This window comes from Malaclemys terrapin, chromosome 1 (genome assembly GCF_027887155.1).
Source record: "Malaclemys terrapin pileata isolate rMalTer1 chromosome 1, rMalTer1.hap1, whole genome shotgun sequence".
Lineage (NCBI taxonomy): Eukaryota > Metazoa > Chordata > Testudines > Emydidae > Malaclemys > Malaclemys terrapin.
The window spans coordinates 148,629,156-148,656,186 of record NC_071505.1 but is presented as its reverse complement, the minus strand read 5'-3'; the positions used below and the strand labels follow the sequence as shown (position 1 = coordinate 148,656,186).

The 27,031-nt window shown below is 47.8% G+C and overlaps 1 protein-coding gene across 3 annotated transcripts in view; it reads right to left on the bottom strand.

Moving 5' to 3' along the window:
* Positions 1–27,031, bottom strand: part of CD58 (CD58 molecule) — an 88,274-nt gene that overhangs the window by 29,513 nt on the left and 31,730 nt on the right. The window contains exons 6-14 of one of the 3 annotated variants that reach the window (XM_054043277.1): positions 26,231–26,296; positions 24,486–24,566; positions 21,069–21,164; positions 19,420–19,485; positions 11,977–12,048; positions 9,536–9,607; positions 7,549–7,629; positions 4,192–4,287; positions 1,170–1,241 (exon numbers count right to left, since the gene is read on the bottom strand). In XM_054043277.1, coding sequence (XP_053899252.1) covers positions 1,170–1,241; positions 4,192–4,287; positions 7,549–7,629; positions 9,536–9,607; positions 11,977–12,048; positions 19,420–19,485; positions 21,069–21,164; positions 24,486–24,566; positions 26,231–26,296 — 702 coding nt within the window. The remainder of the gene's footprint in view (positions 1–1,169; positions 1,242–4,191; positions 4,288–7,548; positions 7,630–9,535; positions 9,608–11,976; positions 12,049–19,419; positions 19,486–21,068; positions 21,165–24,485; positions 24,567–26,230; positions 26,297–27,031) is intronic. The other 2 variants (XM_054043285.1, XM_054043292.1) reach the window with 2 other exon arrangements.

Here is a 27,031-nt window from a genome sequence, read left to right as displayed (position 1 = left end):
AACCCTTGTGACTCTTGCAGTGTGAACAAGAACAACCACCAATCCCCCCCTTAGCCTTCAAGAGAGCACCAAGGCCCAGGTCCTGAAAGGTATTTAGGCTTCCAACTGCCACTGAAATAGGTGTCTAAATACCTTTGAGGATCTGGGACAAAGAGTCTGTCCTGGCTGGGGGTGCCATAGGTATAAGAGGGCTTAACCAGACACTGCTCTAGTCACCCTCATATTAACATTTTGCCTGAAATTTGCAGGGCAGCAATCATACATCTAGTCTGACATTGTGTCTGGGAAGTGTGGTATTGTCATAAGATGACTGAGACGGAGAGGGGTAGGCTAGTATTCTGAGCACAAGACTGGGAATCAGGACTCCTGGGTTCTATTCCCTCTGTGACACTCTGTGCCTGATTCTCTACCATTTCACCCTTGTAGCTTACTTGAAACCTCTAGGGTGATTCCTGATTGACAGCAATGTGAGTGGAGACTCGGGTCCTGTGTGGCTTGGACAAACCATTTCACCTCTCCGTGCCTCAGTTTCCCCATGCGTAAGTAGGAGATAACACCCACTCTCAAAGGGGCACGAGGATTTATGCAGTAATGTTTGGATGGCGTTTGAAGATGGACGTGCTGATTATTACAAACGGAACGGTAAAACACAGGCTGATGGGCAGGGCAATAGTGCTCTACAAGTGCCCAGTGTGCACGGAGTAGGAGCACATCAGCAAGTAACCAGGTCATTACGCCAAAGCAGAGAGGGCAAGCCAAGGCAGGCTGGAGAATAAAGAAGTTCTAAAATTGTTCTGTAGGAGCCTCACAGAGAATTCTCTTTATTCTCCTTTTGCAGGAAAGCTGCCTCCAGTCCCCACCCAAAGTCCTCACATCCAGCTACATCAGCAACGTTCATGCTCCCTTCATTTCCCCTGTGAACAACAAGCGACTCTCCAGCCAGAGACCCTCCCTCCTTCCCCCAACTCCTGTAACAGTGTCTTTGTCCTACCCTCCTGTGTGTGCAATGGGCACCTCATCCCCTCCCAACACTTCACAACCATTTCCCTCCACTGGCCACTTCACAGCCATGCACGTCTTCCTCCCTGGCAAGCAGCTAGTCACTGCCATACAGCACATGTGTCTCACTTCCCCCACTTAATTCTGGCCTGAGTGTGATGGGCACACACCTGTTTTCTCTTGACTGGAGGGAAGGTCAGACTGGTTCATTGATTTAGTCTCTTTTGAGCTCTTCTCTTCATCTACAAGGAGGAGAGATAATTATATAAACTTCAGGTGTACATAACACAATACATTTTAATAGGAACAAAAATTTCTGCCAGGCCATTTGCTGCGCATTATTTATCACCTGGGATAAATGAAGCCATCAGTTTCTCCCAGGTGGTTTCAGACCCCAGCAAATGCCCCCAACCAGCACTGGTTCACTTGGATGTTCTCTATACAGTTCATATGAAATTATCTGGCTAACAGGAGCAGTTAAAATTTTTACGTTTTATAACTTCCATGCCTGATAGTTCCCAAAGAGCTTCACAAACGATCTCTGTGCAGAGTTGCTGTAATCCAGCCACCTCTGAGGTGGACAACAGCAACCCACCAGCATACAGCCAGCTGTACAACAGTGGAGTAAAGAGAGAAAAAATTGAGCTAGGACATCCAGGAAATACATGCAATCTGCTGCAGCAGTTACAGCAGGATCGTAACTGCCTTTGTGGAAGGAAATTCTCAGTATATTTTTGAAGTTTAGAGTTTTACCTCTTTCCCTGATTTAGTCCGTTTTCTGACATATGCCTTTAGTTCCACCAGAGTTCAACAAGAGTTGAAATTCTGCTCCAGATGAGTCCAAACACCTTATGTCATATATAGCAGTCTTTTAGCTCTCAAAGTGACCATTTTTAAACTTAAATGTTATTAAAGAAAGTCTTTAAATTTAAACAGTCATCTAATAAAACACTGTCTCTTCTTAACAATTCCTGAAGAGGTGACTCTTGTCCTTCTGACTTCTATAAGGAGTTGCTTAAGCATTGCCAGATACCATTTAGTTCCGCAATATCACTATTCTATACCGAAATGACTTATTTATGTGAGAGTTTGAAACCAAGGCTTTTACCATGCAAAGGGGGGTGGTTTAAAAAAAAGCCCACTTTATGATGTAGTTTTTGGCTCTTGGTAACACATCCCTGAACATTACTTCTCTGAAGTATTCTGAATACAATATCCTTACTTTTTTTTTTAAGTCAGGACTCTTTCTAAAATAATTATCCTACAAAGTTTGTTTGCCTGAGATTGCCTTATCGAAGACCAAGGCACATCCCTCTGGTATGAGCTACAAGTCTGGCATAGAGATAAGACTACCTTGTTAGCGTGGTTTGCCTTTTTGACCAAAAGGTTCCTTAGATTTAAGATCTACCATTAGTAGTACATTTACAACTTGAAATTAAAGATTTTTATCAAATATTCTGTACAAAGCATGAATCACAACAGTTATATACATCTTTCAAAAATATAGTATAAAAAGTATAGCGTGTTAAAACAAAATAGAAGTTATAAGCGGCATTTCAAAGCCTGAGTAAACACATTTGAGGTAAAAAACACCATGTTATTTTCCCTTGACACTCTGGGATCCTGTTACTAGTTCACAGAAAGCAGATTTCCTAAGAATCTCCTTAGCATGAACATTTGACATAATTAAATAAGCAACAAACAAACATGGAAGTTGTCATATTCTCCAAGAATAATGTGTATAAAAATAATTGTACATCTCTCTCAAAATTCAGTAAAGGTACTGGGAAATTTGTAATGACCTGACATAAGAATAAATTATAATTTTATTAATTTTGCAGTCTCCTATCTACTGCCTCTAGAAAGCCTACGCAGCCAGTCTACTCTGGGACCCAATTCTCTGCTGCTCTGCACCTTGTGCTACCACTTACACCTGTGCACAGTGGGTGTAAAGTACTATTCGTTCTGATAGATTGTGTTTTACAGGCACTTTGCACAGATGCAAATGACTACACTAAGGGGCAAGACAGCGAAGAATCAAGCCCATTACCTTCCACACGACTCTGAATCTGACAACCACCACAGAGAATAACTTCCCTAAAGACAGAGGCGATCTCCATGCCTGGCAGCACAAACCAAGCAGCTTTCCCCTCCTTCCCCCTAAGCATTCTGGCTAGGGCACAGCAGGCTTTATCCCTGCTCAGCAGTTCCTAGTCCCCTCCCTGTATCTTCAACTCCTCAGCAAGTGATAAGAGCCCACCGCTGATGGAGGAAGTTAAAGGAGCCATCAAGCAGCCGGGAAGTGCAGTAGGCTGGAAGGTCCTCGGTTGCCTTAAAGCAGAGAGATGTTTTATGCTGACATGATGGCTCAGATTCAGCTGCCAGTGCATCTGTGGGGGCAGGTGAGTGTCCAGCAGAGAGACACACCACATCATCTCTTTGCATTTCAGCCAGCCTGAGCTCATGACAGCTGCTGGGCTGCTGCTGCTAACTGTACCCTGTACACCTCACGGATAGTGAAATCAAGAGGGGAGGTACTGGATCCATTGTTGGGGCCTCCATACCTGAGAGTAGGGGGCTAGATTCCCTCAAACACAAACACGCTAAAAAAAAAAAAAAACCTCGCTTGATGTTGATAGTGTTGCTAATTATCATCCTTTCTCTAAGGTGGTGTTTGGGGCAAGGTTGTGTTAATGGTGACAGCAAGGCAACTTCAGCGCCATCTGGAATCCTCTCGTGGCTTTCTTCAGGATCCGGTTGGGTCTCCTCCCAGCAATAGACAAAGCTCAAGTGTCTATGCTGTAACTTTGATGCTGTTGACCACAAGGTTTTGTCTCAACTGTGGAGTCTGGCTGGGGTAGACTGTATGGTAACTCACCTTCCCTTTAGGTTGTACGCAACATTCCCTTTAATTTGGTACCTACCGCGCATCTCACATGGCTAGGAGCACAGCCAGCACCTAGAACAGCTCCTCTTGGTGCTGGGGACCAGCAGAAAGCCTTGAGCAAGCAGGGAGGAGGGATAAGGAGCAGAGGTGAGGGAGGAGCCAGCACCTGGGTCCCATTCTGTTTGACAGGCCCCATGACAGAACCTCTCAGAGCTGCTGGAAGCTTCAAGCCAACAGGGAAGGGTGAGGGACTGAGTGCCTTTCTGTCTAACCCCAGTGTGTTCTGAAGAGAGGTAGAGGAGCACCTGTCTTGTGTGTCCGGCCCGATCTGACCCGATCAATGTTCCCTCTAATTTTTTTCGTCCATGTGTGGAATAAATTTCCCTCTTTCTTGTGGCTTCCTGTGAAAAAATAAAAATTAAATATAATCAGAATTTATTCCACTCAAGTACTAGTTCAATTGATGGTTCTATAGAAGTGACAATGTAAAAAAAAGTTAGGGTGTGATTTGAAAGGGGACAACCATTTGAGCTGTTTTTGACCAAAAGCTACACACATCTGTTTTTAACTAGTGGTGCTTCCACTGTTCAACCCATTTTCATAAGCCTTCATGGAGCTTCCATGCACATGAGCAAGAATTCAGACTGACCTTTCCACCCCCCTTGGGATTACAGGGATTGAATTTTGCCCTCCATCCTCACACTGAAGAATTATGTAAGCCCCATAACGGATATGATTGGTAGGCCTGGCACTAAAGAGAAGACTACATTTGGGAGTCTGCTCATCTCATCTCATCTAGTGGTACCAGAAGCCTCCAAAATCTCATGCGTTAAGAGAGTCTACAGAGACTCCTGTGTCATCTCCCCATCTAAAAATAGGGGATAATAATAATGACCTCTGACCAAGGAAAGTGATGAGGTCATTAATGAGACATTAGTATTTTGACCATGCTTTCAGGATGTAAGTACTGATTAGTTCTTTCGTTCAGTGGTTCCAAACAAGGGGTACGCGTCTTCCAGGGGCTACACCAACTCATATAGATATTTGCTGAGTTTTACAACAGGCTACATAAAGAGCACTAGCAAAGCCAGTAAAAACTAACAAACATTTCATACAGACAAAATGAGACAGTAAGTAATTTTTCAGTAAAAGCGTGCTGTGACATTTTTGTATATTTATGTCTGATTTTGTAACTAAGTACTTTTTAAGGGAGGTGACATTTGGGGTACACAAGACAAATCTGACTCCTGAACGGGGTCCAGTAATCTGGAAAGGTTGGGAACCACTGCTTTACCTCCATCTGTGGAACGGATGGTGAAAGCGACAGGGTAACGAGCAGGGTAATAATGCTCCAGAAATGCCCTGTACACCCAGAGCAGAAGCACATCAGCAAGTAACCACATGAACACACCAGAGCAGAGAGGGGAGCAGAGACAGGCTGAAGAAATCAAAGAAAGTGCAGCACTGTACGATAGGCACCTCCTGTAGAATTGTCTTGTTTCTTGTTTTGCAAGAAACTTGCCTTCAAACCTCCTCTCCTAGTCCCCACACCCAGCTTCACCATCAGTGAGCTTCATGCTCCCTTCCCCTCATTCCCTTGCTGAGCAACAGGCCACTTCTCTCTCAGCAATAGAAACCCCCTCTCCTCCCCTTCTCACGTCTGCAAGGGCCAGAGCCACAAAGGAAGGGAGAGGTGGCAACATGCAGCGGTGCAAACATTAACTTTTAGGGGGCCTATAAAAATCACTGAAACAAGGATGGGATCAAATGAGGCTGAGTTAGGCACCCAGGGGTCCTATACAATGAATGGGGAGAATTCAAGAATGGGATTGACAAAAACCAGCAAGCTAGGTGTGGAGGGGCTTAAGCTAGCCAATGGGAGATGGGGAGAGAGGGCTGTATCCTAAGCCACACTCTTCTCATGGATTTGGCACCTACATCCAGGCAGCAGGGAGGCCGCCTCTCCCAGCTTGCAATCCACAGCCAGGAACCCCTCTTCTAGTGTCAGAGGGCTTAGGTGCCCTACAGGTGGCAGACAGAGGCGGGCACTGAAGCAGGGTCTCCCACATCCTCGGTGAGTACCCTAACCACTGGGCTAAAGCTTCTGAGGATGGCACTGCGATTGGGAGCGGTGCCGCAAGTATGACCAGCGCTGCGATGGGGAATGGTGCCAGGACTCCGAGCAGTGCCAGGACCAGGAGCAGTACCAAGGCTCGTCCAACAGAGCCTGTGGTGCCGAAGGCCAGATGAACGCCAGCTTGCCTCGAGATGGTGCCATCTGCTGAGGCGCCGGAGACTTGGCATGGAGCAGAGGAGACCCCGGTGCAGTCATGGTGACGAGGTCCCTCACAGCCGCAGAGGTGTCCGGGGTGGAAGGCAGCTCGATTTCCACAATGCTGTGGGATGGGGCGTCAAGCAGCACCTGACTCAACGGGTCACCCAGCGGGGCCGAAGTCGATGGTGCCGCATCCATGACCTTCGCTCCCGGGAGCTCCCCTCCGGGACACACCAGTGTCTTGGCCAGGGGGGCGAGTCTCTGCGAAGCAGAGCCACACTTCTCCGGCTTCCAGTGCCGGGTTGATGTTGCCGGCTTTGGTGCTGGGGAGTGGCAGTGCCGTGGGTCTCACCCAGAGTCCATCCAAGGTGCCGCCTTGGTGCTGTGCACCGAAGAGCTTGGTGCCGGGTCCTGCCGCGCTGAAGGAGGCTGGGGCCTAAGAGCCGCCTGCATAAGGAGTTGCTTCAGGCAAAAGTCCCACTCCATTTTAGTCCGAGGACGAAACCCATTGCAGATCCTGCACTTCTCGGCTTGGTGAGCCTCCTCCAGACAATTTAGACAAGAGTGATGGGAGTTGCCCATAGGCATGGGCATAGAGCAGGACGTGCTGGGCTTGAATCCCGGGGACTTGGACAAGAAAACAGTCGAGGTGGAGGGTAAACCCCCCAACCCAACTACCACTAACTACAACAAAAACAAAGAACTACCAACAAAAGCAAAATCTACAACGCTAGGAAAACGTGGAGAACTTGCAGAGCAAGACGCCACAGTTCCAACGACCGTCATGGGTGGTAAGAAGGAAATGAGGGGGCACCAGGTCGGCAGAGTCATATATTGAGCACCATGGAAGCGCCACTCCAGGGGGCTCCACAGCCAACCCGACGGATGCTGCTAGGGGAAAAACTTTCCAACGGCCGTGCACGCGGCGCGCACACCTAATTGGAATAGATATGAGCAAGCACTAGAAGAACCACCCCCTCTTCTAGTGTCAGATGGGGTAGGTGCTCTATAGGTGGCAGACAGAGGCGGGCAATGAACCAGGGTCTCCTACGTTCTGGGTGAGTACCCTAACCACTGGGCTAAAGGTTATCAGGAAGGACACTGCCGCTTCCTCCCCACACCCATTCTGAGTGGAGCTTGGCATGCTCATAGGTATTATACCTAAAATCAGGACTTAGGTGCCTAAACCCTAGTTACAGGCACCTAAGCCCCTTTTTAGGTCTAGCCCAAACCCTCCTTCCCACTCCGCTTTGAAACAGTGATAGTTTCATCCCCTCCCATGGACCCTGTTTCTATCTTTACAACCCTGGGCTTCTCTCTCTCTCTGGCGACTCATTCCCTCACTTCTGTGCCTCAATTCTGGCCAAAATTTGACAGTTACACACACCTTTCTCAGCTTGGCTTTCGTTACTGTCTTGGAGGCTCACTGGTACATCTTGTTGTATCTCCTCCAACTTTGCTGCTTCACCTGAAAGGGGAAAGACAATGATATAAACTTCAGAAGTACAAAACACTAACAGTTTCAATGGCAACTATGATTTCTATCCCGGCCACCTGCTGGGGACTGGTTACCAGTTGGAATTAATGAACCCACCAACCTCTCGTACTTTTCAGGCCCCAGCAAATGCCCTTGATCATCGCCGCTGCACTTGGCCATTTCCACCATAGTTCATATGAAGTAATTTGGACAAAGGAAGCGGTTACTATTTTACATTTACATTCAAATGTTGTATTTGACATGCTTGAAAGATCCGGAAACCCTTCACAAATTACAGTAGCAACTAGTTAGCACACAACATATTGCACAAGTTGTGGAAGGACTCGCGTACCTGAGCTAACCCTTGTTCTTACCAGAAGATCTTTTAAAGTGTAGTTCTATTCTACAGAGCAGCTAACAATGGCATTTGGGTTTCCTGTTTTAAAGATTCCTAATCAAATACTCTCCTGACATCGGCGGGACTCCGGGCACCGGCCTAGACATGACGTCCTGGGCGACTTCAGTTGTAGAAGGCATCCGGACAGGCCTGTTACGAAGGGGCCGGGCTACTCCACTCTATGTGAGTCGGAGGCCTGGGGCCCGATGGGGATCGAGGACTGCCCGACATGGGCCTAGCCTCTTTCCCAGACTTCCTTCAGTGCCGTTGTGAGGAGGGACTCTTCTTGGTCCTCTTGGCATGTCCCATGGACAGGGAGCAGTGCCGACAGGTCGATGGCACCGGCTGATTGCCGTGTACCGACACCGCGGTGCCCGGCACTGGCTCGGAGTGGTGTGCCGGGGTCAGCGCCGACTCCAGCAGAATGGCCTGGAGCCTAATTTCTCTTTCCCTTTTGGTCCGGAGCTTAAACCATTTGCCAATTTTGCACCTTTCGCTGTTTCTCCCAAACAGCGCAAACAGTCTGTGTGCTGGTCGCTCCTTGGCATACAACACTGACAAGAACTGCACGACTTAAATCCCGGGGCTCAGGGCATTCCCTGGCCCGGGCTCACTGACTAACTAAACTACCTATGCAGCTAACTAACTACAGGTACTAAACAAACAGCGCAAACAGTCTGTGTGCTGGTCGCTCCTTGGCATACAACACTGACAAGAACTGCACGACTTAAATCCCGGGGCTCAGGGCATTCCCTGGCCCGGGCTCACTGACTAACTAAACTACCTATGCAGCTAACTAACTACAGGTACTAAACGAACGACCAGTTCTGGGGACGAGCTACAGCGAAGTTGGAGCAGGGCAGTTCCAACGCACCTTCACTGGCGGTAAGAAGGAACTGAGGTGGGGGGGGGGGCAGGCGCCACTCCAGGGGTCACGGGGGATGCTCCCCCGCTACAGGTACTGCTAAGGGAAAAACTTCCGGCACCGGTGCACGTGGCGAGCACGCACACCTACCGTGGAATATACATGAGCAATCACTCGAAGAAGAACTAGTAGGATTAGGGCATCACAGACACCATGGAAGTGAAACACGATCATTAGAAGTGAGTATTTTCCCCAGACTGTTTAAAATTGGTTGTTGTTTGTATTAACTAAAACATTTTGGCACAAAGCTCTCATGTCCTAATATCACATCACGCCATGCCCTTTTCCCAGGGCAGGTTTTCAGTCTGCTATCTTTAGAGTGAGAGCAATACTGTTACCAAACTAAGCCAGCTCAAGAATGAAATGCAAAATGTTCAAGTACTGAAAGATATAACTTTTAGTAAATTCAATACCTGAGTCACCTTGTCCCCTCCCAACACTTCACAACCATTTCCCTCCACTGGCCACTTTACAGCCATGCACGTCTTCCTCCTTCACAAGCAGCTAGTCATTGCCATCAGCATATGTGCCTCATTTCCCCCACTTAACTCTGGCAGAGTGTGATGGCCACACACCTGTTTTCTCTTGATTGGAGGAATTGTCAGCCTGGCTTGTTGATTCAGTCTCTTTTGACTTCTTCTCTTCCTCTACAAGGGGGAGAGAGAATTATATAAACTTCAGGGGTACATAACACAATACAATACAAATTTCTGCCAGGCCATTTACTGCTCATTATTTATCATCCGGGATTATTGAACCCATCAGCTTCTCCCAGGTGGTTTCAGTCCCCAACAAACGCCCCCAACCAACACTGATTCATTTGGATGTTCTCTGGACAGTTCATATGAAATTATCTGGCTAAAAGGAGTGGTGACTATTTTCACATTTTACAACTTCCATGCCCGATAGTACCCGAAGAGCTTCACAAACGATCCCTGTGCAGAGCTGCTGAAACGCAGCCACCTCTGGGGTGGAGAGCAGCAACCCACCAGCATACAGCTAGTTGTATAACAGTGGAGTAAGGAGAGGAAATATTGAGCTAGGGTGGGGAGGAGAAGGGGCGGGGCAGGCTGCCACCCCAGCCAGGCTCTCACAGGCAACTGCTGCACTGCACAGAACCCAGAGTGGCCAGCTTCAGCTGGCGTGAGAAACATTTCCATCCCTCACCCTGCCCAGGCCTGGCTGCCAGGGGAAGAAGCTGAACATGCTGGGGGGGGGGGGGGGGGAGAGGGGAGCGGGAGGCACAGTAGGACAGAGTCCCCTCTCCCCCACAGGTAACTCTGGGGGTGGGGACAGTGCAGCGGCCCAGGGCCGGGGAGGGCAGAGGTCACTGGGCAAAGGAGACATGTGGGGCAGTCACATGTCCTCCCCTTTACACGTGTCCCCACCCCACCCCGCCCCCCAGGATCGGGAGGCACAAGTCGTCTATGGCTAGAGCAATACGGTTACCAAACTGAGCCAGCCTAACCGTGAAACACAACATGTTCAAGCACTGAAAGGTGCAACTTTTAGTGGATTCCATCCCTGATTCATGATTTAATCTGGAATTGGAACCTGAGAAGCTGAGGATAATTAGACACATTAACCACTTCATCTACAACCACTGATTTGCTACCACAAGTGCTGCCAACCAACCCCAGTCCTTATATGGATATCTGTTAATCTGCTATCTACAACTCCAACATCTAGGGCCATTCAGCATCTTTGAGATACCCCCCACCATCAGACAGCATTAAACACCGAAAGCCACGCCAACCGTGAGTACGATAACCTGAGGAGCTATGTGCTTATTGCAGCTTCCAGCCGGGGGCCGAGGGGCTTGCTGTGTCCCACAGCCAGGTGTTCAAAACCCTTGTGACTCTTGCAGTGTGAACAAGAACAACCACCAATCCCCCCCTTAGCCTTCAAGAGAGCACCAAGGCCCAGGTCCTGAAAGGTATTTAGGCTTCCAACTGCCACTGAAATAGGTGTCTAAATACCTTTGAGGATCTGGGACAAAGAGTCTGTCCTGGCTGGGGGTGCCATAGGTATAAGAGGGCTTAACCAGACACTGCTCTAGTCACCCTCATATTAACATTTTGCCTGAAATTTGCAGGGCAGCAATCATACATCTAGTCTGACATTGTGTCTGGGAAGTGTGGTATTGTCATAAGATGACTGAGACGGAGAGGGGTAGGCTAGTATTCTGAGCACAAGACTGGGAATCAGGACTCCTGGGTTCTATTCCCTCTGTGACACTCTGTGCCTGATTCTCTACCATTTCACCCTTGTAGCTTACTTGAAACCTCTAGGGTGATTCCTGATTGACAGCAATGTGAGTGGAGACTCGGGTCCTGTGTGGCTTGGACAAACCATTTCACCTCTCCGTGCCTCAGTTTCCCCATGCGTAAGTAGGAGATAACACCCACTCTCAAAGGGGCACGAGGATTTATGCAGTAATGTTTGGATGGCGTTTGAAGATGGACGTGCTGATTATTACAAACGGAACGGTAAAACACAGGCTGATGGGCAGGGCAATAGTGCTCTACAAGTGCCCAGTGTGCACGGAGTAGGAGCACATCAGCAAGTAACCAGGTCATTACGCCAAAGCAGAGAGGGCAAGCCAAGGCAGGCTGGAGAATAAAGAAGTTCTAAAATTGTTCTGTAGGAGCCTCACAGAGAATTCTCTTTATTCTCCTTTTGCAGGAAAGCTGCCTCCAGTCCCCACCCAAAGTCCTCACATCCAGCTACATCAGCAACGTTCATGCTCCCTTCATTTCCCCTGTGAACAACAAGCGACTCTCCAGCCAGAGACCCTCCCTCCTTCCCCCAACTCCTGTAACAGTGTCTTTGTCCTACCCTCCTGTGTGTGCAATGGGCACCTCATCCCCTCCCAACACTTCACAACCATTTCCCTCCACTGGCCACTTCACAGCCATGCACGTCTTCCTCCCTGGCAAGCAGCTAGTCACTGCCATACAGCACATGTGTCTCACTTCCCCCACTTAATTCTGGCCTGAGTGTGATGGGCACACACCTGTTTTCTCTTGACTGGAGGGAAGGTCAGACTGGTTCATTGATTTAGTCTCTTTTGAGCTCTTCTCTTCATCTACAAGGAGGAGAGATAATTATATAAACTTCAGGTGTACATAACACAATACATTTTAATAGGAACAAAAATTTCTGCCAGGCCATTTGCTGCGCATTACACTGCTCTACAACCAAAATGCTTCTGGAATAAATGTAGTCAAACTTTACTAATTCTGCGTCACTGAGAATGAAAATGATGCTTAAAATTGTTGATTGGCTCTAGTTTTCAAGATATGCTATTGGGTCAGTATATACGACCCTTGACTTGGGCATGGCGGAGGATAAGTGAGTTATAAAGGGAAGGGATCTCAATTTAAACCAGAAATGACTAAAATACATCTTTGACTGGATCTATGAATAAATCTATGACTGGGTTTGGACAGTACTTGCTTTTTAGGCAAAACAATGAATGATGCAATCTGAAGCTGGTATTGCATCATACATGATATGAATTGCATCATGTTATTCCTAGAAGTCATGGATGATGCAATCATAACGAAGCTTACATCACTCTGCTGAACAAATTGCCCTATATCAGCTCTAGAAATCATACAGTGTCGTGCTCACTTATTTGTCAGTGTTTGATTTTGCAAAGGGACACATTTCTGTTTAGCCAAAGTGAGCAGAGATGCCTCGTACTTGTGTGAACAGTGCAGATAACTTCTGCTATGTTTGTGGTGAAGTGACTTTTGCATCACAAAAGCGCAGTATAACCACTACGGTTAAGAAAGCCTATCACCTTTATTTTGGCTGCAAAATTGGAGATCAGGACAAGAGGTGGGCCCCACACATATGCTGCAACACTTGTGTAACAAATCTTCGCCAGTGGTTGAACAGGAAAAGGAAATCTATGCCTTTTAAAGTGCCAGTGATTTGGAGAGAGCCAACAGATCATACCAGCAATTGTTACTTCTGCATGGTGCCTCCAGTTGGGAAAGGTGTGTCAAAGAAGAAAAAGTGGACTGTGCATTATCCAAACATTCCATCAGCTATATGCCCAGTACCCCACAGAGAAGGACTGCCAGTTCCTGATGCACCAGAATCATTCTCACTTGAGTCAGACGAGGACGAGGAAGAGGATGAAACTTCTGGTCCTGAACCATCAATGTCACAGGACCCACATTTTCTCCCATCCTCCTCCTCTGAACCACACCTCATAACACAAAAGGCGAACTGAATGACCTTGTCAGGGATTTGGAACTACCCAAGATTAAGGCAGAGCTATTGGGCTCCAGACTACAGCAGTGGAATCTCCTGGCAGGTGATGTTAGGGTTTTCGTGTTCCGTGACTGTCAAAAGGATCTTGTCCCATTCTTCTTCATGGAAGGTGATCTTGTAGCCTGCAACGACATCGATGGTGTGATGGCAGCCCTCAACATCGTTCACGATCCAGATGAGTGGAGACTGTTCATTGATTCATCGAAGACGAGTCTTAAAGCTGTTTTACTGCATAATGGCAATGTTTTGCCATCAATTCCGGTTGGTCATGCAGTCCATATGAAGGAAACCTATGACAACATGAAACAAGTTTTGAGGTGCATAAACTACGACCAACATCAGTGGCAGCTTTGTGGCTATTTGAAGGTTGTTGCTCCTTGCTTGGTCTGCAGACTGGATACACAAAGTACTGCTGTTTTCTCTGAGAATGGGATAGTCGTGCAAGAGATTCCCACTACATCAAGAAAGATTGGCCACTCCGACAGTCATTGGAACCTGGGAGGAAAAGTGTTCAGCATCCACCACTTGTTGAATCAAGGAAGATTTTGTTACCACCCTTACACATCAAGCTGGGTCCGATGAAGAACTTTGTCAAGGCCATTGACAAAACACAAGCAGCTTTCAAGTACCTCCGTGGAAAATTTCCAAGGTTAAGTGAAGCTAAGATAAAGGAAGGTGTCTTTGTTGGTCCTCAGATTCGTGAACTTCTTCGAGATGATGCATTTGACCATGCACTGCGTGGCAAGGAAAAGACGGCATGGAAAGCCTTCCAGTTAGTGGCAATAAATGTTCTCGGAAACAACAAGGCAAACAACTACAGGTTGTTGGTGGAAAACCTCCTCAAGGCATACAAAAGCCTTGGTTGCAACATGTCACTAAAGATACATTTTTTGCACTCTCATCTAGATTTTTTTCCACCGAACTGCGGAGCAGTGAGCGACGAGCACGGCGAGCGATTTCACCAGGACATTGCACCAATGGAGAAACGCTATCAGGGCAAATGGAGCCCATTGATGCTTGCAAACTATTGCTGGACAGTGATAAGAGATGCTCCATTTAATGAATACAAGAGACAAGCCAAGAAGCGCCAAGTAGACACTGAATAGGACTAAACTATGTACATAATAGTTTTTTGCCTTTTGTTTCATAATAAATTTTATTTATATAACCCTTTTGCTGATTTTTAAAGTGTTACATAAACAGGACAGGTGAAATATTATCATGTAAAGCAACCATAAACACCTAGGTTTACAATTTATGATTAAAATTCTACTATCTAAACAATATACATAGACATAAAATGTAAAAACTGAAATATCTTAGAAACAGTAGCCAATCAGTTGTTTTAATTGTCATATTTGAATTCAGCACATCAAAATACATAATAAATAGCACATTTTATCTCTGAAGCAGATGACTTCTCAAAAATTGTAGACCAGTGTTATTTATCATCTGGGATAAATGAAGTCATCAGTTTCTCCCAGGTGGTTTCAGACCCCAACAAATACCCCTAACCAGCACTGGTTCACTTGGATGTTCTCTGTACAGTTCACGTGAAATTATCTGGCTAACAGGAGCAGTTAAAATTTTTACATTTTATAACTTCCATGCCTGATAGTCCCCAAAGAGCTTCACAAACGATCTCTGTGCAGAGTTGCTGAAATCCAGCCACCTCTGAGGTGGACAACAGCAACCCACCAGCATACAGCCAGCTGTACAACAGTGGAGTAAAGAGAGAAAAAATTGAGCTAGGACATCCAGGAAATACATGCAATCTGCTGCAGCAGGTACAGCAGAATTCTAACTGCCTTTGTGGCAGGAAATTCTCAGTATATTTTTGAAGTTTAGAGTTTTACCTCTTTCCCTGATTTAGTCCGTTTTCTGACATATGCCTTTAGTTCCTCCAGAGTTCAACAGGAGTTGAAATTCTGCTCCAGATGAGTCCAAACACCTTATGTCATATATAGCAGTCTTTTTGCTCTCAAAGTGACCATTTTTAAACTTAAATGTTATTAAAGAAAGTCTTTAAATTTAAACAGTCATCTAATAAAACACTGTCTCTTCTTAACAATTCCTGAAGAGGGGACTCTTGTCTTTCTGACTTCAGTAAGGAGTTGCTTAAGCATTGCCAGATACCATTTAGTTCCGCAATATCACTATTCTATACCGAAATGGCTTATCTATGTGAGAGTTTGAAACCCAGGCTTTTACCATGCAAAGGGGGGTGGTTTAAAAAAAGCCCACTTTATGATGTAGTTTTTGGCTCTTGGTAACACATCCCTGAACATTACTTCTCTGAAGTATTCTGAATACAATATCCTTACTTTTTGTTTTCTTTTTTTTTTTTTTTTTGAAGTCAGGACTCTTTCTAAAATAATTATTCTACAAAGTTTGTTTGCCTGAGATTGTCTTATCGAAGACCAAGGCACATCCCTCTGGTATGAGCTACAAGTCTGGCATAGAGATAAGACTACCTTGTTAGCGTGGTTTGCCTTTTTGACCAAAAGGTCCTTAGATTTAAGATCTACCATTAGTAGTACATTTACAACTTGAAATTAAAGATGTCTATCAAATATTCTGTACAAAGCATGAATCACAACAGTTATATACATCTTTCAAAAATATAGTATAAAAAGTATAGCGTGTTAAAACAAAACAGAAGTTATAAGCGACATTTCAAAGCCTGAGTAAACACATTTGAGGTAAAAAAACACCATGTTATTTTCCCTTGACACTCTGGGATCCTGTTACTAGTTCACAGAAAGCAGATTTCCTAGGAATCTCCTTAGTGTGAACATTTCACATAATTAAATAAGCAAAACAAACAAACAAACATGGAAGTTGTCATATTCTCCAAGAATAATGTGTATAAAAATAATTGTACATCTCTCTCAAAATTCAGTAAAGGTACTGGGAAATTTGTAATGACCTGACATAAGAATAAATTATAATTTTATTAATTTTGCAGTCTCCTATCTACTGCCTCTAGAAAGCCTACGCAGCCAGTCTACTCTGGGACCCAATTCTCTGCTGCTCTGCACCTTGTGCTACCACTTACACCTGTGCACAGTGGGTGTAAAGTACTATTCGTTCTGATTGATTGTGTTTTACAGGCACTTTGCACAGATGCAAATGACTACACTAAGGGGCAAGACAGCGAAGAATCAAGCCCATTACCTTCCACACGACTCTGGATCTGACAACCACCACAGAGAATAACTTCTCTAAAGACAGAGGCGATCTCCATGCCTGGCAGCACAAACCAAGCAGCTTTCCCCTCCTTCCCCCTAAGCATTCTGGCTAGGGCACAGCAGGCTTTATCCCTGCTCAGCAGTTCCTAGTCCCCTCCCTGTATCTTCAACTCCTCAGCAAATGATAAGAGCCCACCGCTGATGGAGGAAGTTAAAGGAGCCATCAAGCAGCCGGGAAGTGCAGTAGGCTGGAAGGTCCTCGGTTGCCTTAAAGCAGAGAGATGTTTTATGCTGACATGATGGCTCAGATTCAGCTGCCAGTGCATCTGTGGGGGCAGGTGAGTGTCCAGCAGAGAGACACACCACATCATCTCTTTGCATTTCAGCCAGCCTGAGCTCATGACAGGTGCTGGGCTGCTGCCTGCTAACTGTACCCTGTACACCTCACGGATAGTGAAATCAAGAGGGGAGGTACTGGATCCATTGTTGGTGCCTCCATACCTGAGAGTAGGGGGCTAGATTCCCTCAAACACAAACGTGCTAAAAAACAAAACAAAAAATCTCGCTTGATGCTGATAATTAGCAACACTGGGAAGAATTCAAAAATGGGATCCACAAAAACCAACAAGCTAGGTGTGGAGGGGCTTAAGCTAGCCAATGGGAGATGGGGAGAGAGGGCTGTATCCTAAGCCACACCCTACTCATGGATTTGGCACCTACATCCAGGCAGCAGGGAGGCCGCCTCTCCCTGCTTGCAATCCACAGCCAGGAACCCCTCTTCTAGTGTCAGATGGCTTAGGTGCCCTACAGGTGGCAGACAGAGGCGGGCACTGAAGCAGGGTCTCCCACATCCTGGGTGAGTACCCTAACCACTGGGCTAAAGCTTCTGAGGATGGACACTGCCTCTTCCTCCCACACCCATTCTGAGTAGAGCTTGGCATGCTCAGAGGCAGTGGCAGAGACACTGCGATCGGGAGCGGTGCCGCAAGTATGACCAGCGCTGCGATGGGGAATGGTGCCAGGACTCCGAGCAGTGCCAGGACCAGGAGCAATACCATGGCTCGTCCAACAGAGCCTGTGGTGCCGACGGCTAGTTGAACGCCAGCTTGCCTCGAGATGGTGCCATCTGCTGAGGCACTGGAGACTTGGCATGGAGCGGAGCAGAGGAGACCCCGGTGCCGTCATGGTGATGAGGTCCCTCACAGCCGCAGAGGTGTCCGGGGTGGAAGGCAGCTGGATTTCCACAATGCTGTGGGTTGGGGAGTAAAGCAGCACCTGACTCAATGGGTCACCCAGCGGGGCCGAAGTCGACGGGGCCGCATCCATGACCTTTGCTCCCAGGAGCTCCCCTACGGGACACATCAGTGTCTTGGCCAGGGGGGCGAGTCTCTGCGAAGCAGAGCCACACTTCTCCGGCTTCCAGTGCCGGGTTGATGTTGCCGGCTTTGGTGTTGGGGAGTGGCAGTGCCGTGGGTCTCACCCAGAGTCCATCCAAGGTGCCGCCTTCGTGCTGTGCACCGAAGAGCTTGGTGCCGGGTCCTGCCACGCTGAAGGTCCATGGCCCTGGGGTAGCCCCACAACCCCAGAGTTTCCAGCCTCCCTGACATGGAGCCAGAAGCCTGAAAGCCCTGGGAGAGTCGACTAACTGGGGCTCGGCTCCTAGCTCTGCAGCAGGGAGCCTGAAAAACTTGAGGGCTCTCAGGGCTTCCAAGCTCCCTGCCTGCCACACAGCTGGGAGCCTGGGGGTCCTCTGACAGCCACCCAGGGGCTGTGGCTCCAGGACACTGACTGCCCAGAGCTTCCAGAATCTTGGGCCAGCTGCTCCAGAGCATCAAACCCTTAGGGTACATCTACACATGGATAAAACACCCACGACTGGACCAAGTCAGCTGATTTAGGCCTGCAGGGCTCGGGCTTGGGGCTGAAACAGCTGTATAGACGTTCAGGCTCAGGCTGCAGCCTGAGCTATGGCACTCTGTGAGGGGGAAGGGTCTGAGAGATCAGGCTCCAGCCTGAGCCAGAACATCTACACAGCAATTTTTTAGCTCTGCAGCCCAAGTCTGAGTCAGGTGACCTGGGCCGGCCACGGCCCTGCCGCAGGTCTCTTCGCCCAGTGTAGATGTGCCCTGGGAGACCTGGGAGCTGCTAATGGAAAAAGACATTCTTGTCAGTTTCACAACAGCTATGAAGAATGTCAATTTCACTCTGCAGCTGCCCTCCCAGGGAGCTAGTTTCATTTCGTATCTGAACTGAAATCATAACAGAATTCCTGACTCATGAGAAACTTCAAAATGCTGAGATTTCTCACGAACTGGAAATCCCAACTGCCAGCCAGCTCCAGTGTGGCATTTTGGAACCATGGTGATGGTGAGACAACTTCAGAGCCATCAGAAATCCTCAGATTTCCTCAGTCTCTTGGGGCTTTGCGCTGGGTCCAGCACAGAGACTTGTCTTTTTCCTTTAGGATTCCCTCCTAGCAATGGACAAAGGTCAGGCATCTATGGTGATTAGTTTAGATCTGTCTGCAGCGACCATGACAATGCTGACTATGCAATTTTGTCATGACTGCACGGCCTGGCTGGGATAATCTGTGTGGAAACCGTTTTGAAAGCAGCTCTGTGGATTCCTCTCAGAGTTTACAGAGGGTGTCACTGGGAAATTGTTCATGTGTCACACAGAGTTTCTCATACAGTGTCTTAATGGTAATACCTTGCTCTTACGTGGCTTTGAGATCTAGGGATGCAAAGTGCTCTTTACAAAGAAGGGCAAGTATCATTATCCTCATCTTAAAGATAGAGCAATTGGGGAATGGAGAAGGGAAGGGATTTGCTCAGGGTCGTGTAGGAAGTCAATGGCAGCGCTGACAATAGAACGCAAGTCTCCCGACTCCCACTCCAAATGGAATTCTTTACACTTTAAGTCTCCAGATGCACAGTCTGACTGCCCTTGTTTTTCACTCCTCTATAGCAAAACCTCAGTACCTGATTGATGACCTGCAACTTCAAAATCAACTGGATTTTTACATTCAGGATCTGCAGGTGTGTAACCTGGAGAAAAAATAAAAAGATACAATGGTTAGCAAGTTTTATCAGTGTTAAAGATATAGTCAGGTTCTTCAGAGCAAACTCTCTGGTTTGGAACACCAGGGAATGATCTCCACTGGCTTAAAACGCAGGTCTATCAACTTTGGTGATCCCACCAAAACAACCAAAGGCCTGCCCCTCAAACCATGTGTATGTAGTAACCCTGACCCGGGCACTAGTACCTGCAGCAGCTGTGATGCAGCAGCTCAGAATGCTGCCTGGAGGGGGAGAGAGCCAGTGCCAGAAAGAGGGGGCCTGGAATCTGCCCAAAGAGGGTAGTTGGAAAAAGTTGTGAGAGGGGGAGTAGGGAAGGAGAAGAATTGAGGTGCTGAGTTAGCAGGTGAACAGGAGCTGGGGTGAAAAATAAATGAAGGACAGGAGAATGTAAGTAGGGAACTGGGAAGTAAGAAGGAGAAAAGAAAGAAAACAGGAAAGGTTTCAGGTTAGGAGAAACAGAGGAAGCATAGATCCGGGTATGTAAGCAGGCACTATTAGAGAGGGGAAGCTGAGGGAAATAATATTTACAGATATACCATGGGGGAGGAGGGAAGAGAGGGAGAGAAGCAAAGCAGGGGAAAAACCAATTGGTGAAAAAGGGAATTGATCAAAAAGCTGTTAGATGAAAACAGATTATGAAAACAGTTAATGAGAAGCGCATGCACAAAGGACATAAAGTAAATGAACAGAGAGAATAACTGTGTGAACTATATATGACATAAGAGTGTTTGGACTCATCAGGAGCAGAAATTCAACTCCTGTTGAACTCTGGTGGAACTAAAGGCATATGTCAGAAAACGGACTAAATCAGGGAAAGAGGTAAAACTCTAAACTTCAAAAATATACTGAGAATTTCCTGCCACAAAGGCAGTTACAATCCTGCTGTAACTGCTCCATACCTACACTCCATACCTGAGTGTAGGGGGCTAGATTCCCTCAAAAACAAACGTGCTTAAAACAAACAAAAAAAAACCCAAACCTCGCTTGATGTTGATAGTGTTGCTAATTATCATCCTTTCTCTAAGGTGGTGTTTAGGGCAAGGTTGTGTTAATGGTGACAGCAAGGCAACTTCGGCGCCATCTGGAATCCTCTCGTGGCTTTCTTCAGGATCCGGTTGGGTCTCCTCCCAGCAATAGACAAAGCTCAAGTGTCTATGCTGTAACTTTGATGCTGTTGACTACAAGGTTTTGTCTCAACTGTGGAGTCTGGCTGGGGTAGACTGTATGGTAACTCACCTTCCCTTTAGGTTGTGCGCAACATTCCCTTTAATTTGGTACCTACCGCGCATCTCACATGGCTAGGAGCACAGCCAGCACCTAGAACAGCTCCTCTTGGAGCTGGGGACCAGCAGAAAGCCTTGAGCAAGCAGGGAGGAGGGATAAGGAGCAGAGGTGAGGGAGGAGCCAGCACCTGGGTCCCATTCTGTTTGACAGGCCCCATGACAGAACCTCTCAGAGCTGCAGGAAGCTTCAAGCCAACAGGGAAGGGTGAGGGACTGAGTGCCTGTCTGTCTAACCCCAGTGTGTTCTGAAGAGAGGTAGAGGAGCACCTGTCTTGTGTGTCCGGCCCGATCTGACCCGATCAATGTTCCCTCTAATTTTTTTCGTCCATGTGTGGAATAAATTTCCCTCTTTCTTGTGACTTCCTGTGAAAAAATAAATATTAAATATAATCAGAATTTATTCCACTCAAGTACTAGTTCAATTGATGGTTCTATAGAAGTGACAATGTAAAAAAAAGCTAGGGTGTGATTTGAAAGGGGACGGCCCTCAACCATTTGAGCTGTTTTTGACCGAAAGCTACACACATCTGTTTTTAACTAGTGGTGCTTCCACTGTTCAACCCATTTTCATAAGCCTTCATGGAGCTTCCATCCACATGAGCAAGAATTCAGAGTGATCTTTCCAACTCCCTTGGGATTACAGGGATTGAATTTTGCCCTCCATCCTCACACTGAAGAATTATCTAAGCCCCATAACGGATATGATTGGTAGGCCTGGCACTAAAGAGAAGACTACATTTGGGAGTCTGCTCATCTCATCTCATCTAGTGGTACCAGAAGCCTCCAAAATCTCATGCGTTAAGAGAGTCTACAGAGACTCCTGTGTCATCTCCCCATCTAAAAATAGGGGATAATAATAATGACCTCTGACCAAGGAAAGTGATGAGGTCATTAACAAGACATTAGTATTTTGACCATGCTTTCAGGATGTAAGTACTGATTAATTCTTTCGTTCAGTGGTTCCAAACAAGGGGTACGCGTCTTCCAGGGGCTACATCAACTCATATAGATATTTGCTGAGTTTTACAACAGGCTACATAGAGAGCACTAGCAAAGCCAGTAAAAACTAACAAACATTTCATACAGACAAAATGAGACAGTAAGTAATTTTTCAGTAAAAGCGTGCTGTGACATTTTTGTATATTTATGTCTGATTTTGTAACTAAGTACTTTTTAAGGGAGGTGACATTTGGGGTACACAAGACAAATCAGACTCCTGAACGGGGTCCAGTAATCTGGAAAGGTTGGGAACCACTGCTTTACCTCCATCTGTGGAACGGATGGTGAAAGCGACAGGGTAACGAGCAGGGTAATAATGCTCCAGAAATGCCCTGTACACCCAGAGCAGAAGCACATCAGCAAGTAACCACATGAACACACCAGAGCAGAGAGGGAAGCAGAGACAGGCTGAAGAAATCAAAGAAAGTGCAGCACTGTACGATAGGCACCTCCCGTAGAATTGTCTTGTTTCTTGTTTTGCAAGAAACTTGCCTTCAAACCTCCTCTCCTAGTCCCCACACCCAGCTTCACCATCACTGACCTTCATGCTCCCTTCCCCTCATTCCCTTGCTGAGCAACAGCCAACTTCTCTCTCAGCAAAAGAAACCCCCTCTCCTCCCCTTCTCACGTCTGCAAGGGCCAGAGCCACAAAGGAAGGGAGAGGTGGCAACATGCAGCGGTGCACACATTAACTTTTAGGGGCCTAGAAAAATCACTGAAACAAGGATGGGATCAAAGGAGGCTGAGTTAGGCACCCAGGGGTCCTATACAATGAATGGGGAGAATTCAAGAATGGGATTGACAAAAACCAGCAAGCTAGGTGTGGAGGGGCTTAAGCTAGCCAATGGGAGATGGGGAGAGAGGGCTGTATCCTAAGCCACACCCTTCTCATGGATTTGGCACCTACATCCAGGCAGCAGGGAGGCCGCCTCTCCCAGCTTGCAATCCACAGCCAGGAACCCCTCTTCTAGTGTCAGAGGGCTTAGGTGCCCTACAGGTGGCAGACAGAGGCGGGCACTGAAGCAGGGTCTCCCACATCCTGGGTGAGTACCCTAACCACTGGGCTAAAGCTTCTGAGGATGGACACTGCCTCTTCCTCCCACACCCATTCTGAGTAGAGCTTGGCATGCTCAGAGGCAGTGGCAGAGGCACTGCGATCAGGAGCGGTGCTGCAAGTACGACCGGTGCTGCGATGGGGAATGGTGCCAGGACTCCGAGCAGTGCCAGGACCAGTACCAAGGGTCGTCCAACAGAGCCTGTGGTGCCGAAGGCCAGATGAACGCCAGCTTGCCTCGAGATGGTGCCATCTGCTGAGGCGCCGGAGACTTGGCATGGAGCAGAGGAGACCCCGGTGCCGTCATGGTGACGAGGTCCCTCACAGCCGCAGAGGTGTCCGGGGTGGAAGGCAGCTCGATTTCCACAATGCTGTGGGATGGGGAGTCAAGCAGCACCTGACTCAACAGGTCACCCAGCGGGGCCGAAGTCGATGGTGCCGCATCCATGACCTTCGCTCCCGGGAGCTCCCCTCTGGGACACACCAGTGTCTTGGCCAGGGGGGCGAGTCTCTGCAAAGGAGAGCCACCCTTCTCCGGCTTCCAGTGCCGGGTTGATGTTGCCGGCTTTGGTGCTGGGGAGTGGCAGTGCCGTGGGTCTCACCCAGAGTCCATCCAAAGTGCTGCCTTGGTGCTGTGCACCGAAGAGCTTGGTGCCGGGTCCTGTCGCGCTGAAGGAGGCTGGGGCCTAAGAGCCGCCTCCATAAGGAGTTGCTTCAGGCAAAAGTCCCACTCCATTTTAGTCCGAGGACGAAACCCATTGCAGATCCTGCACTTCTCGGCTTGGTGAGCCTCCTCCAGACAATTTAGACAAGAGTGATGGGAGTTGCCCATAGGCATGGGCATAGAGCAGGACGTGCTGGGCTTGAATCCCGGGGACTTGGACAAGAAAACAGTCGGGGTGGAGGGTAAACCCCCCAACCCAACTACCACTAACTACAACAAAAACAAAGAACTACCAACAAAAGCAAACAACTATCTACAACGCTAGGAAAACATGGAGAACTTGCAGAGCAAGACGCCACAGTTCCAACGACCATCACGGGTGGTAAGAAGGAAATGAGGGGGCACCAGGTCGGCAGAGTCATATATTGAGCTCCATGGAAGCGCCACTCCAGGGGGCTCCACAGCCGACCCGACGGATGCTGCTAGGGGAAAAACTTTCCAACGGCCGTGCACGCGGCGCGCACACCTAATTGGAATAGATATGAGCAAGCACTAGAAGAACCACCCCCTCTTCTAGTGTCAGAAGGGGTAGGTGCTCTATAGGTGGCAGACAGAGGCGGGCAATGAACCAGGGTCTCCTACGTTCTGGGTGAGTACCCTAACCACTGGGCTAAAGGTTATCAGGAAGGACACTGCCACACCCATTCTGAGTGGAGCTTGGCATGCTCATAGGCATTATACCTAAAATCAGGACTTAAGTGCCTAAACCCTAGTTACAGGCACCTAAGCCCCTTTTTAGGTCTAGCCCAAACCCTCCTTCCCACTCCGCTTTGAAACAGTGATAGTTTCATCCCCTCCCATGGACCCTGTTTCTGTCTTTACAACCCTGGGCTTCTCTCTCTCTCTGGCGGCTCATTCCCTCACTTCTGTGCCTCAATTCTGGCCAAAATTTGACAGTTACACACACCTTTCTCAGCTTGGCTTTCGTTACTGTCTTGGAGGCTCACTGGTACATCTTGTTGTATCTCCTCCAACTTTGCTGCTTCACCTGAAAGGGGAAAGACAATGATATAAACTTCAGAAGTACAGAACATTAACAGTTTCAATGGCAACTATGATTTCTATCCCGGCCACCTGCTGGGGACTGGTTACCAGCTGGGATTAATGAACCCACCAACCTCTCCTACTTTTCAGTCCCCAGCAAATGCCCTTGATCATCGCCACTGCACTTGGCCATTTCCTGCACAGTTTATATGAAATAATTTGGACAAAGGGAGCTGTTACTATTTTACATTTACATTCAAACGTTAGATTTCTCATGCTTGAATGATCACAAAGCACCTCAGAAACTACATAGCTACTAAAATGTAGCCACCACTGGGGTGGAGAGTGGCAACTAGTAAGCACACAACATGTTATACAAGTTGTGTAAGGAGGGGAAATTTTGGCCTATCGTACCCAAGCAAACCCCTGTTCTTACCAGAAGTGCCAGGGGATCTTTTAAAGTGTAGTTCTATTCTACAGAGCAGCTAACAATGGCATTGTGGGTTCCATGTTTTAAAGATTCCTAATCAAATCCTCTCATTTTACATGACATGGGCTCTGGGTGAGATCATGATACTCGCACCAGCCCCTCTTTAGCAGGGCTAGAGTGGTGTAAAGAAGCACTACAGCCCCTCCCCATTCTGAGTGGAGGAGAATTCTCCTGGCCTAGGCACTGCAGAGCACAGCCTTTAGGCCGTCCTTCAATCATGGTCTCTCAGGCCCCAGCATAGGGAACAAAGTGGTGAGATGGACGCTTTGGTGGAGGGGCCATTTTGGGCCATGCTGTGGCACATAGGGCAGCCCCGGGATGCAGCCAGAATGGACGGGCTATCTCGGTTATGTCAGTTCCATTATGGCCATCTGCCCCAGGACAGGGGACTCCAGGCTCCTAGGGTCCATGGCCCTGGGGTAGCCCCACAACCCCAGAGTTTCCAGCCTCCCTGACATGGAGCCAGAAGCCTGAAAGCCCTGGGAGAGTCGACTAACTGGGGCTCGGCTCCTAGCTCTGCAGCAGGGAGCCTGAAAAACTTGAGGGCTCTCAGGGCTTCCAAGCTCCCTGCCTGCCACACAGCTGGGAGCCTGGGGGTCCTCTGACAGCCACCCAGGGGCTGTGGCTCCAGGACACTGACTGCCCAGAGCTTCCAGAATCTTGGGCCAGCTGCTCCAGAGCATCAAACCCTTAGGGTACATCTACACATGGATAAAACACCCACGACTGGACCAAGTCAGCTGATTTAGGCCTGCAGGGCTCGGGCTTGGGGCTGAAACAGCTGTATAGACGTTCAGGCTCAGGCTGCAGCCTGAGCTATGGCACTCTGTGAGGGGGAAGGGTCTGAGAGATCAGGCTCCAGCCTGAGCCAGAACATCTACACAGCAATTTTTTAGCTCTGCAGCCCTTGCTCTTACGTGGCTTTGAGATCTAGGGATGCAAAGTGCTCTTTACAAAGAAGGGCAAGTATCATTATCCTCATCTTAAAGATAGAGCAATTGGGGAATGGAGAAGGGAAGGGATTTGCTCAGGGTCGTGTAGGAAGTCAATGGCAGCGCTGACAATAGAACGCAAGTCTCCCGACTCCCACTCCAAATGGAATTCTTTACACTTTAAGTCTCCAGATGCACAGTCTGACTGCCCTTGTTTTTCACTCCTCTATAGCAAAACCTCAGTACCTGATTGATGACCTGCAACTTCAAAATCAACTGGATTTTTACATTCAGGATCTGCAGGTGTGTAACCTGGAGAAAAAATAAAAAGATACAATGGTTAGCAAGTTTTATCAGTGTTAAAGATATAGTCAGGTTCTTCAGAGCAAACTCTCTGGTTTGGAACACCAGGGAATGATCTCCACTGGCTTAAAACGCAGGTCTATCAACTTTGGTGATCTCACCAAAACAACCAAAGGCCTGCCCCTCAAACCATGTGTATGTAGTAACCCTGACCCGGGCACTAGTACCTGCAGCAGCTGTGATGCAGCAGCTCAGAATGCTGCCTGGAGGGGGAGAGAGCCAGTGCCAGAAAGAGGGGGCCTGGAATCTGCCCAAAGAGGGTAGTTGGAAAAAGTTGTGAGAGGGGGAGTAGGGAAGGAGAAGAATTGAGGTGCTGAGTTAGCAGGTGAACAGGAGCTGGGGTGAAAAATAAATGAAGGACAGGAGAATGTAAGTAGGGAACTGGGAAGTAAGAAGGAGAAAAGAAAGAAAACAGGAAAGGTTTCAGGTTAGGAGAAACAGAGGAAGCATAGATCCGGGTATGTAAGCAGGCACTATTAGAGAGGGGAAGCCGAGGGAAATAATATTTACAGATATACCAGGGGGGAGGAGGGAAGAGAGGGAGAGAAGCAAAGCAGGGGAAAAACCAATTGGTGAAAATGGGAATTGATCAAAAAGCTGTTAGATGAAAACAGATTATGAAAACAGTTAATGAGAAGTGCACGCACAAAGGACAAAGTAAATGAACAGAGAGAATAACTGTGT